At 39.1% G+C, this 13270-nt stretch overlaps 1 protein-coding gene across 1 annotated transcript in view; it reads left to right on the forward strand.

Moving 5' to 3' along the window:
- themis (thymocyte selection associated) overlaps positions 1-12345 on the forward strand; it is a 48968-nt gene extending 36623 nt beyond the window's left edge. The window contains exons 5-7 of the mRNA XM_043683711.2: positions 2857-3019; positions 6395-6541; positions 11726-12345. Coding sequence (XP_043539646.2) covers positions 2857-3019; positions 6395-6541; positions 11726-11736 — 321 coding nt within the window. The 3' untranslated portion in view covers positions 11737-12345. The remainder of the gene's footprint in view (positions 1-2856; positions 3020-6394; positions 6542-11725) is intronic.
- The last annotated feature ends 925 nt before the right edge of the window (positions 12346-13270 follow it).

A 13270-nucleotide genomic window follows, 5' to 3' on the forward strand; every position in this document is an offset into this window, starting at 1 on the left:
GAGCTTATTCAAGGAACAGCTACTGCGTATCCTTGATAAGTGTGTACCTGTCAGGCAGGGAGGAAGTGGTTGAGCGAGGGAGCCATGGTTGACTAAAGAAGTTGAATCTCTTGTCAAGAGGAAGAAGAAGGCTTATGTCCAAATGAGAGGTGAAAGTTCAGTTAGAGCGCTTGAGAGTTACAAGTTAGCCAGAAAGGACCGAAAGAGAGAGCTAAGAAGAGACAGGAGGGGACATGAGAAGTCGTTGGCAGTTAGGATCAAGGGAAACCCTAAAGCTTTCTATAGGTTTATCAGGAATAAATGAATGACTAGAGAATGATTAGGGCCAATCAAGGATAGTAGTGGGACGTTGTGTGTGGAGTCCAAGGAGATAAGGGAAGCACTAAATGACTATTTTTTGTCAGTATTCACACAGAAGAAAGATGATGTTGTCAAGGAGAATATTGAGATACAGGCTACTAGAGGTTCACAAGGAGGAGGTGTTAGCAATTCTGGAAAGGAATTTCACTTTGGAAACCCTGGTGTAAGGTGGCAGAAGCCAGCAGTGCTATATTATCTACAACACTACCAGGAGCAGTGCCCACTGCTAGTATTACAATTCAGCAGGTAACAAGGTGTTTGCAGAGGATGCATCAGGATCCAAAAGGGAGGTTTAATTGAGAGAAGTGAGTTCATTTTTATTCATTGGATGTGGGCATGCTGGCTGACCAGCATTTTTTGCCTGTCATTAATTGCCTCTGAGAAGGTGGTGGTGAGGGGGTAGGAAGGAGAAGTTTACCTCCAGGTTCCTCTATTCCTGCCTCTAATGGAACTGGGTGTTCCTACGACCCCATCCCAGAGTTCAATGGCCGCAGTTGGCCTCCAGGTGGGAAGGCATTATCAAGTTTTCCTACCTAGGACTAAGTCAGAGCACCGTCAGGCATTGGGGTCTCCAGTCACCTTACATCCTGGTCACTGCACTTCCACCCCATTCAGACTCATTTATAGAATCATTAAATCATACAGTATGGAAAATGCCAAGGTCCCATTGAGTCTGCATTGACAAAACACTAATGTAAATCCACACTAGTCTCACTTTCCAGCACTTGACCTTGAATGTCACAATGTTTCAAGTGGTCATCCAAGTACTTTTAAAGTTGGGAGCATTCCCCCCCTCAATTGCCTTCCCACCAGTGCATTCCAGATTCCCACCACCCTCTGGATGAAAACATTTTTCTGCAAATCCCTCTAAGCGTCCTGCCTTTCACCTGAAAGCATGGTCCCTTGTTATTGACCCTCATCAACTAACTAAATCTCAACTGAAAATAAGTATGCATTTTTGTTGAAATGTTTGATGAAAGTTGAGGAATCGTAGCACTTTTGAAGATTTTTGCATTTAACATTAGGCCCTATCAATCCTACGTTGGGTAAAACATAATCAAATATGTGGTAACAGTGCACCTACTACTCCCCAACAAACAGATTAAAGTATTGCTATCCGATGTAATGTAATTAATAATTTTATTTATAATTGTTTATCTGGCATTTTAATAATCAGATTATGCGTCATTTCCAAAAAAATCTAATAGAAACTTGGAGCTTGTTATAAATTGTGTAGCCTGTGATTTGTTTTAAGTCACTTCGCAAAATTCCAACTGTTAATGAAACCTCTTAGCCTGGCAATTTGTGCTGAAATATGGCAGTTTTATATTCTGTTCACATGCTCTTTGAGTAACTGGATTCATGACACAAATGTATTTCACACAACTGTCAGACAAAAAGAAAAATAATAAGACTATAATCTTTCAGTCCTGTCTGGGTTTAAATCTCTATCTCACACTGTCTAAAACCTTTAATCCAGCTTCCTAAAATGAGATTTTTTGACTCACCAAGGCGTGAATGAGATATGAAGATTCAGTGCACTTGTAAAGACAAAGTTAAGTAATAATACTTGCAAGCTTTACTCTACAAAACCAAAACGATTGCTTGTTAATGGATTAAAGAAAGGAGAGAATTACATTAGACATGAATGGAGTTTTACAAATGTGTTCATTCATGGGATGCAGCCTTTACTGGTTAGGTTACCATCCATTGGCCATCCGTAATTACTGTTGAGAAATAAGTGAGTTGCGCTCTTGAACTGCTACAGGTCTAGGGACATGTAGACATGCTAGGGTGGGAGTTCCAAGACTTTGTCCCTGCAGCAGTGAAAGAATGACAGTCTCGTTCCAAGTCACTAACTAGATGTGAGTTTGGGGGGGAACTTACAGGATATGATGTGTTTCCATGCATTTGCCTGCCCTTTTGCTTCTAGATGATAAGATTTGTGAGCTTATAGGTGCTGTTCAATGATCCTTGATGAATTGCTGTTTGATCTTTGTTGGATGTATGTAGAACCATCATTCAAAAATATCTTTTGAGGTAGTTTTTAAAGGAGAGAGAATGAAGGTAGAGGTTTTTTGAGTGTTCTCCAAGTGATTGGTTGAGACAGCATAGTTTGTTCCATTACTGATTAAGTGAAGGACAAGAATGCAGAGAATGCCCTACTTGGTTGGAGTACACAGGCTTGAGATATGAAGGTTCAGTATATTGCAAAGGTAGAGTAGGGAAACATCATGCGGGGATTTGTAAATGAGGGAAGCATTTTTAAGTTGATGCTTTAGGGAACAGGGAGCTTAGTAAAGTTTACTGAGAACAGTAGTAATGGAAAAATCAAGTTGCTGTTGGATGAAGGTAGAGGAACTCAAAAGGGTGCAACTGAAAGACATAATTTAACTAGGTTTCAAACCATTACTTATAGGTTACATGATTATTCAGTGTTAGAATATTCTGTGGTTTTTTTTGATACTACTTACCACTGTCTTTTTTTTAAATTAGAATTCACCAATGGAAATGCCAAGATGCAAACCAAGATCTCAGAAATACATCCCTGACATTGCTGCAAAACCAGAAAATATTCTTCATAGTGTAACAATTACAGACCACATGAAAGAAAGTTCAGACTACGTTTTACCAGTACCCAATGTGATGCTGCTGAAAGGTATGTAATACATGAATTGCAGCAGCACTTTCAAGAGTCAAAAGTCAGAATGCATTGGTATAATTTGTAGGGATGCACACTAGTAGATGAATTCACATTCAGTGTTTGGATTTGGTTTTAGGTTTCCTTACAAAGCAATTGATTTTCTTTCAAGACAGGGCCACAGTTTTAAATTTAAACCACATTTACTAAACTGCAGTTACCAGCTGTAGCCAGTTTGGGTTAGATGAATTTGAAGACAAATCAGAAGTTCCCAAATTCATTGTCAGAAAGAATAAACTCTGTGAACTACTGATTCTGTGAACAGTGAATTTCGCATTTATTTTGTCCATAAAGTGAAAATATGCCTTATAATGGTAAAGGAGATCACTCAAGTTCATCCAACATTTTGAGTTATAATAGTTAAGGTATTCAGTTGATTTTGTGAGAGAGACATTGATTTCTGATAAAAATTTTACAAAGCTATTTGTGTATCTTTGCATATGTACATACTGTGTGTAACAATGAGGACTCTCACAAAACATTATTTTTCAATTATTTAGTTAAAGTTTGAAGCTGCCGTGGTTCATATGATCAACATATTGAGATTGTTGCATTACGCATCCTATAATTGTGCAGTCCTTCTTTGTAGCAATATAATAATGTGTGCTGCAAGTCTGCTAAACATGATGTTAACACTTCTCTGTGTCATTATTACTTGTAATTGTTCCCTAGTATGACCCTGTCACAGTGGTTGTGTACTATGTTGTACTGTTTGTTCTCCAGAAGCAAGTGGTATGATGCTCATTAGCTGGGGCTTTCAATGCTAGTGATTGGCAAAACATACAATGGACCCCACAGTTCTGTTGGGAATCATGTCTAGGTGGGAAATGCTGAGATCAAATGAGATAAACTTGCCTGAATATTGGCCTTGGTTCAATGCTGATTCCAGAAGCAAGTAAACTTAGATTTTCTAAAAGCTGACTCCCTTACCCAGATAGAAAGCTAATAAATCAATGAAATACTGAATTATCAATTTTGACTCACCAAATCTAAATGAATGAAGCAGTATTGAAGCAGCTAGAAATATAAACAGAAATTTGAGGCAGGAATTTCTTCTGAAACCCCCTCAGTAAGTATGTGCGAAACGTGCATGCACTGTCAGTGACGTCTCTCCGTTCCATTCATATTTATTGGCTTATTTGGGCGTCACCATATTTTTACTGGCAGGACGTTTAACGAAGTGTGCATGTGCAGAACTTTCCACATGCTCAATGTGAACCTTTCACGGGTGTCAGGAGGCACAGTCTTTCTTGAACCATTTAGGTGGTCAGGTAGCATCAGTGGGGTATTGACATTTTGAGTTATAATGATAGGTCACGGATTGAAGCATTAACTCTTCTTGTCTCTCCAAATATGCTTCCTGGTCACTTAGGTATTTTCAGCATTTTCTGTCTTTATTTTAGATTTCCAGCATCCAGCAGATTTTGCCTTTGTAGAAGAAACCAAAGCCAGACTTTCAGTAACAGCAGTGTCAGGAGAAATGGTTGTAACTTTCAGCTCGTCTGCTACTGGAGTGTGGAGCAATTATCTATATCTCTGGCCAGTTGATGATGAGCTCTGTAATGTACATGGCTTGTATTTCTTCAACAAATTGACAAAAATACAGCATTGCATTGATTTTCAAAGTTTGTGATCCATTTTTATAAATTCACAAGTTAAAGGAATATACTGGATTTTGAGTGACTAACATCAAATAAATTTATAAGTTATCAATAAATTTAAATAAATCACAAAAATATGCAGTGGTTAGTAAAATAAGAAATCTCTTATCTCGGACCACTAAATAGGAACTGAGACCTAGTTGACAATAATTTGTAAAACAGTGTGTGCTCATCTGTTTTGCAAACTTACACTTAGACTCCAATTTTCCCTTCTGCAAAATTTTGAAGTTCCACTTTTTGTGTGCTTTGTGTTCTTCACTTTCCATTAGCTCCATAAATGAGCTGTCATTTGCTGGATTACTCAGTTTCCACAGACTGCTAGATTCTGCACTCTGACATCCTTCACTGTCCTGGTCTCCTCCCTGAACCTCATTGACAGCCTTGTACTATTCACCATTGTAGTTTCCAATCCAACAAAAGCCAAAAGGTTGGGGGAAAAGGGGAAGTGAAAAGAAGCGAAGGCATAGGATGAGAATAAATATGTAACAGGAGCTGAGAAAAGATATGAAATAGTTGAGATTTAGCAATTAATAGGGAAAGGAAGTGGAATGTTAGCCTTCATTTCAAAGTGGATGGAGTATAAAAGTAGGGAGTTTCGTTAAAACTACACAAGACATTAGTCAGATCACAGTTGGAATACTGTGAACGATTTTGTAAGGAAGGGGGCAGTCCAGAAAAAGTTCACTCAGCTGATACCAGGGTGGAGGGACTGTCTTATGAGGAAAGGTTGAGTAGGTTTGGCCTGTACTCATTGGAATGTAGAAAAATGTGAGGTGACCTTTTTGAAACGTACAAGATTCTTAGATGATTTGACAGGGTAGATGCATAGAAGTTGGTTCCCCTTGGAGCAGAGTCTAGGACCTGAGGGCGTTATTAGTGATCACACATTTAAGACAGAGATGAGGAGGAACTTCTTCTGTCAGAGGGTAGTGAAGCTATGTAATTCTTTATCACAGAGGGCTGTTGAGGCTGGGTCATTAAGTATATTCAAGGTTGAGGGAGATGGATTATTAATCAAAAAGGAAATCAATAGTAATTGGGAAAAGGTGGATAGGTGGAGTTGAGGATTATCAGATCAACCATGAGCCCATTGAATGATGGCGTGGCCTTAATAGACTGAAAAGCCTAGTTTCTGCTCCTGGTTTTATGGGCTTATACAAAGATAGGAATTAAAATAAGAACATGAATAAGCCATTCAACCAATTAGCCTCATAACCCATTCAGGCAAACTCTTACTAATCTCTATCTCAACTTGATTTAACTACCCATGATATCTATTTTTAGAAGAAAACATAAACTAAATAGTAAACAGATAAACAGAAGTGGAATGGCAGCAAAAGAAAAACAGAACTAGAGGCAAGGAAGAAAGAGGAGTGTGAGAGAGTGAGAGATAGTAACATTTCTTCTCTCTACAGACTTAGCAGAGTAGAGAGTTCAAATATATACTATTGGTGGTGGTTTAGGATGGAGTTAGGGAGTGAGGTGCTGCTGAAAAAAGTTTGAGAATCATTGCTATTGAATTGCATGGTGATGGCTGCATTAAAAGAAAATTGCTAGTCAACTCCATAATTATCAAATGGTAATATTTGTGAATTTCTCAATTACTAACATGTGATACGTGGCTTTATTGTAATTTGTTTCTGTAAACCATCCCTTTAAATCTTTTCTTTAGCCAAAAGCCTTCCTTTGGATATTGATAACTTGGATTTGTCTGACAAACATGACTATGAATATATTGATGACAGTAAAGTCGAAGACTTAAGGAAGCAATTAAATGAAAATGACCATCAAAACAGGAAAAACTGCAAGAAAAAAAGAGGTGAGGTTAACTTCTCAACTTCAAACTAAATTAATAGTTTGATCTTTGAAACAGAAATATCATTTGTGTTAGCTTGCAAATGAATTATGTTCAGTGGAAAGAAATATGTAAGCCAGAATTTGCTGTCCGTTTAATAGTGAAGCTAATGATGCTTACTATTACGTGTAAATAGTACAGCAGCATCAGGCAAGGGATTGTAAAGCATGAAAGTCCATAAGTTGCTGTCCAAGATTCATCACCACACATTTAGCTTCAAAAAATGATATTTTGCCCTGCATTGGAAAAAGAATTCTTGTCATTTCAAACATAGCTACCATTTTAATATCATGTTAAATGCTCATTATTGCCAGTCACACCCTTAAGCTCTAAAACTAGTGTGTTACAAGCATGCATCCAATTGCATCAATTTTCATTTTTCTTAGCAATGTTAAAATGTACACAGATTCTTGTTCTGTTTTTTTTTCAGAACCCAATGGCTCTGTTTTGCTCACCTTGACATTTTCAACTTGTACTTTCAACAAAATGCAGAGCATAATATTCTAAAACCCTAATGTACATAATCATGCTAACATTAGACCTGTTGAGGAACCCTAATAAAGAAAATTATGCCCAATGTCTTAGAATCACATCTATTAGATTAGAAGCTGAGTGGCAGATAGTTCTGTAAAGTTTAGAGGATTTTATTTATTTTAACATGTGGCGGATTGACCTGGATGGGCAGTTATTCAGGTTGAGCAATCATGTAACATCATGGGCTGCAGTTGTTGCAGTCAGTGGCTAAAAGCATCCCATCCTGTCTGCTGTCAGGGACTGAGATCATGCTGTGGCAAATTAGTAACAAACACATTAATGGACTCATTAAAGTCCACTTCAGCGTAGACATGTACCAGCTGGGTCTTTTTGTTATGAATGTTGCACAGCATGGGTTCAACCTTGTGCATCAGTGCAAGCATTTTATGAGAAGGGAATGTACAAGGTACTTAATAAGTAACTATAGTCACAATTTGGAAATCAGCCCAAAAATAGAAATGACAGAGGTGACTGTTTTGGATACTTGGTTTTGAAAAGGAGCCTTTACGATAATCCAAAGAGATTCTACAAGTACATTAGGAGCAAAAGAGCAACTAAAGAGAGAATAGGGTCCCTTGAAGGGATCAATGAGGGGCCTCTTAAAGAGGTCATAGACTCAACGAGTCATCCATATGTTGAACCACAGGAGATGGAAGAGATACTAAATAAATACTTCTCATCGTTTTTTTTACTGTGGAGAAAGGAATGGAGGCGAGAGAACTCAGGGTCATTAATATTGATGTTTTGAAGCAGTTCACATTACAGAAGAGGAAATGCTGGAGGCCTTAGAAAACATAGGGGCGGCACGGTGGCTCAGTGGTTGGCATTGCTGCCTCACAGCACCAGGGACCTGGGTTCGATTTCAGCCTCGGGCAACTGTGTGGAATTTGCACATTCTCCCCGTGTCTGTGTGGGATTCCTCCGGGTGCTCTGGTTTCCTCCCACAGTCCAAAGATGTACAAGTTAGGTGAATCGGCCATTCTAAATTGCCCAGAGTGTTCAGGGCTGTGTAGGTTAGGTGCATTAGTCAGAAGTAAATATAGGTTAGGGGGAATGGGTCTGAGTGGGTTACTCTTCAGAGGGTTGGTGTGGTCTTGTTAGTCTGTTTCCATATTGTAGGGATTCTGTGATAAGATGAATAAATCTCTGGGACCTGATCAAGTCTATCCCAGGGCATTGTGGAAAGTTAGGGAGGAAATTGTGGAATCCCTTGTAGAAATGTTTGTATCATCATTAACCCGAGGTGAGGTACCGGAGATATGAAGTTTGGCTAATGTTAGGCCTTTTAAGAAAGGCTGTAAGGAGAAGCTTGGGAACGGAAGATCCGTGAGCCTGACATCAGTGGTGGGTAAGTTGTTGGAGGGGATCCTGAAAGATAGGATTTATGCGCATTTGGAGAGACAAGGAATGATTAGAGATAATCAGCATGGCTTTATGTAAAGGAGATCATGTCTCACAAACCTTGATTGAGTTTTTTTGAGGAAGTAACCAAAAAGATTGATGAGAGCAGAGTGGTAGTCGTTGTTTACGTGGACTTTAGTAAAACCTTTGACAAAGTTCTGCATGGTAAACTAATCAGCAAACTTAGATCACATGGGATTCAGGGAGACCTTACCAATTGCATACAAAATTCACTTTATAGTAGGAAATAATGGATGATGGTAGAGCACTTTTTTGGACTGGAGGCCTCTGACTAGTGGTGTTCCACAGGAATTGATACTGGATCCCCTTTTGTTTGTCATTTATATAGACAATTTGAATGAAAATAAAGGAGACAAGGTTAGTAAGTTTGTGGGTGACACCAGAATTGATGGTATAGTGGACAGTGAGGAAGGTTATCTAAGATTACAGAGATCTTGATCAATTAGGTCAATGAACTAAGGAGTGGCAAATGGAGTTTAATTTGGATAAATGCGAGGTATTGTATTTTCATAAAACAAAAAAAGGCAGGACTTATACAATTAATAGTGGGGAACTGGGTCATGTAATAGAACCTCGGGTTCAGGTTTATAATTCTTTGAAATTTGTATGACGTAGACAGAGTGGTTAAGAAGGTGTTTAGCACGCTTGCCTTAATCGCTCAGATCTTTGAGTATAGGAGTTAGGATGTTCATGTTGAGGTTGTACAGAATGTTGGTGAGGACTCTTCTGGAGTACTATATGCATTTCTGCTACAGGAAGGACATTGTTAAATTGGAGAAGGGTTCAGAAAAGCTTTACCAGGATGTTGCCAGGAATGGAAGGTTTGAGTTATAGGGAGATTCTGGATGGGCTGGAACTTTTTTCACTGAAGCGTAGAAATTTATGGGGTGACCTTATCGATGTTTATAAAATCTTGAGAGGCATAGATATTATGAATAGCAAGTGTCTTTTCCCTAGGGTGGAAGTAGTTCAAAACTAGAGAGCATATTTTTGAGGTGAGAGGATAAAGTTTTAAAAAGGACATGAGGGGCAACTTCTTTTACACAGTGTGTTTAGTGTGTGTGCAATGAACTACCAGAGGAAGTGGTGGATGCAGGTACAGTTACAACAGTTAAAAGACATTTGGATAAGTATGTGAATCGGAAAATTTGGAGGAGAATGGGCCAAACACAGGTAAGTAGGACTAGTTTAGTTTGGGAACATGGTTGGCATGGGCTAGTCTGTTTCTATGCTGTAGTACTCCATATAATGACAGAGAATAAGCCAGTGAGGGGCTGCTGACACAGAGAATGATTAGGAAAGCTAAGGACCTAGATTTCTGCTATATTTAATAGCAGGAGCTTATTTTAAAAAGAGGTTTTTGACCCTCCTGGCAGCTGGACAAAGTTATGGACCAGTTACTGGGCAGAGAAATAACAGGAATCACAGATGGAGATTGTTGGTCCCCAGCAATCAGGAAAGGGAGAAAGCAGCAGATGAGGGCTTAGGGAAAGAGGAGATGTTAGCGTCACAGAGTCAGTTATTAGTACTTGAATAAGAATTAAGGCCAAAGGCTTCCTTATGATACTGGAGGAGCATTTCTGCCTCCTGCGGCCCTCCGTGTCCAGCAAAAGGTAGTTCCTTTCATGAGCAGGAATTGTTTCCCTTTCACTGGCAAGTGTCTGAAAGTTCGAGAAAACCTGGCTAGCAGCATTTAAGGTAAATTGCTCCCTGGGAACCTGTCTTAAATAAGCCTTTCCAAGACATGGTTCCTTGCATGGTTCAAAACACACAGTTGCAGTAATGATTTTGGGCACATATGCAGAATGATGTGTTGTATTCACTACCTTTTAGGGTTTCACCCTCCCATCCCCGTCCTCCTCCTGTCGTAGGAGACTGCAAGAAGGATGGAATGCAGGAGAAAGGTCATGAACAAACAGCTTTAAGCCAATGCAGAAAAATGGGGTTGCAAAGCAGTTTTATTTATTGGTATCATTATACAAAGGGAAGTTGTGTTGATAGAAAGAAATGAATTTGCTTCTCACTTGTTCTCTGTGATCTCGATTAGAAAACAGCTTAACAATTTATTCTAAGTCTTCTGAGTTCAGATCATTAGGGAATGCAGTTATTACATTCCTGGGTTCTGCTCTTGTGTGGCAATTACCGTAAAGGTGCAACACTCAGTCCGAAAAACAACCCTCCACCATCACCCTCTAGAATTAGATCAAAATGTTTTGTGCACTTCCACTTAAAGTAACAGGTAAGTAAATCACTGTTGATTATGTCAGGTTAAAATTGCTACAAGAATATTATCATTCGGCCCATTATGTCAGGAGACATCTTCACTCCAAAGACACAGCTTTCAGATGCAAAGATAATAACCTTGCCATTTTCTGATAGCTGCCTTTAAAACTACATCAACTACAGTGCAGCCTCTTGCTTGATATAATGCATACACTCTGGGTAACAGTGTCAAAATTGTTGCATTGTTGTAATTGGCTCCTAATTAGTTTGATTAAATTCTTACTGCAGTAGGGCTTCTGTCATCACCTTCATGTGCTCACCTCAACGAGGCGGTAGCACGTCAGGTAGCCAGATTATTTTGATTAATTTTCCCGGTTTCCCCCTACTGCACTATCATGAGCCCAACTGTCGACTTCCGATATCTCCTGGCCGATAAATTCTCTTGACAGAGAAGTCATTCAGGTTTGGTTCCAGATGAGGAACCTGCCTAGAAATCAAAGTCAAACACTACCTTCAAACAGCACATCATGGGGCAAATTGGATTACAGAATTTCCCAAACAAACCACTACAACCTTCAATCTCAAAATCCACACAAGTTTATGGTTGGTGCCATTGCATTAAAATGGCTGCTTTAAACTCTCTGACAGAAATTGGGTAGTGACAAACAGGGAAGTGTCGGATCTGCCCTACTGGTTGTTATACATTAAACAGCAGCTGCTGCCAACTTGTAAAGATATATGTTAGTAATGACCTTTCTAAAGAAAACTTCCCTACATAGCCATGAGAAATAGCAGTTCCTCAACCTTCCTTGGGTTTAAGCCCTGATAGTTCTCTCCACTGCTACAATGTTCGCTGCTACAATTCTTGCCTATGTCTTGCAGTCAGACCAAAAATGGGTTGAGGTAAATATCTATCACAACATGTACAATTTGTACTGATTTAATCTCCTATTTGTGTCTCAATTTTAGACAACCATTAAGAAGAATGAACATGAAAAATGTCTTCAAGAACACAATCAGGCATAATGTTTACATTATTTCTTCCCTCCAGAACACAAATTTGTAAAGTTTGATTAAATTTTTGTTAAACTTAGAACCACTGAATCTGCCTGGAACAAATATTTTAATTCACCAGTTTAACATCAGATAATGGTGCCCCCATCGATTGTGATTTGGAAATGAAGTGTTGCTCTACCTTACTTAGAGGAATAGATTTATTAAGATTTTTGCTGTGTATTTTTTTGATTCTCAGAATTTTTATACTTTTTACAATCCAGAAGCGTTGCAAGTAATTGAAATTCTATGATGCAATTTTTCCAAATAATATTGGTTGCAATGGTGTTTATATATCTCGGGATTAATTTATTCACTTCTACTTAGCAATGCTGTAGTATTTATTTTGCTTGTATAAACGTGACCTAAAAATAAGAACCAACATTGAGTTGTAACAGATTTTGTATTTCGTATTAAGTTTAAACATTATCAGTGTTTGCAGATGAATGAATAATGTTAGTAATAATTTTGTTAACATAATTAAATTTAAACCATTATTATAACTTTAAACCAGTTACAAACAAAAGGTTGTGTGTGTTCCATAATATAGCATCCTTGATGACTGTGGATTTTATCCATTGTTGTTGAGTCAATGGTGTTACCAAGGTAATTGATTGGTAAAGCGCATGTTATTTTCTTTAGTTTTTTCTGTCTGTCCTATTCCCAGGCGTTAACCCTATGCCATTCTCCTGCAGCTCTCTCCTCTGCTCCAGCATCTGCACATTGGTGCCTCAGCTGTCTCAACCTGACATCTCAGTCTAACACCAATCCTCCAAATGTTATCATAGAGTCATAGGGATGTACAGCATGGAAACAGACCCTTCGGTCCAACCTGTCCATGCCGACCAGATATCCCAACCCAATCTAGTCCCACCTGACAGCACCTGGCCCATATCCCTCCAAACCCTTCCTATTCATATACCCGTCCAAATGCCCCTTAAATGTTGCAATTGTACCAGCCTCCACCACATCCTCTGGCAGCTCATTCCATACACGTATCACCCTCTGCGTGAAAAAGTTGCCCGTTAGGTCTCTTTTATATCTTTCCCCTCTCACCCTAAACCTATGCCCTCTAGTTCTGGACTCCCCGACCCCAGGGAAAAAAAACTTTGTCAATTTATCCTATCCATGCCCCTCATAATTTTGTAAACCTCTATAAGGTCACCCCTCAGCCTCCGACGCTCCAGGGAAAGCAGCCCCAGCCTGTTCAGCCTCTCTCTATAGCTCAAATCCTCCAACCCTAGCAACATCCTTGTAAATCTTTTCTGAATCCTTTCAAGTTTCACAACAACTTTCTGATAGGAAGGAGACCAGAATTGCATGCAATATTCCAACAGTGGCCTAACCAATGTCCTGTACAGCTGCAACATGACCTCCCAACTCCTGTACTCAATACTCTGACCAATAAAGGAAAGCATACCAAACGCCTTCTTCACTATCCTACCTGTGACTCCACTTTCA

This window comes from Chiloscyllium plagiosum, unplaced genomic scaffold (genome assembly GCF_037043375.1).
Source record: "Chiloscyllium plagiosum isolate Xiang-an unplaced genomic scaffold, Cpla_swu_hap1 HiC_scaffold_3, whole genome shotgun sequence".
Classification (NCBI taxonomy): domain Eukaryota; kingdom Metazoa; phylum Chordata; class Chondrichthyes; order Orectolobiformes; family Hemiscylliidae; genus Chiloscyllium; species Chiloscyllium plagiosum.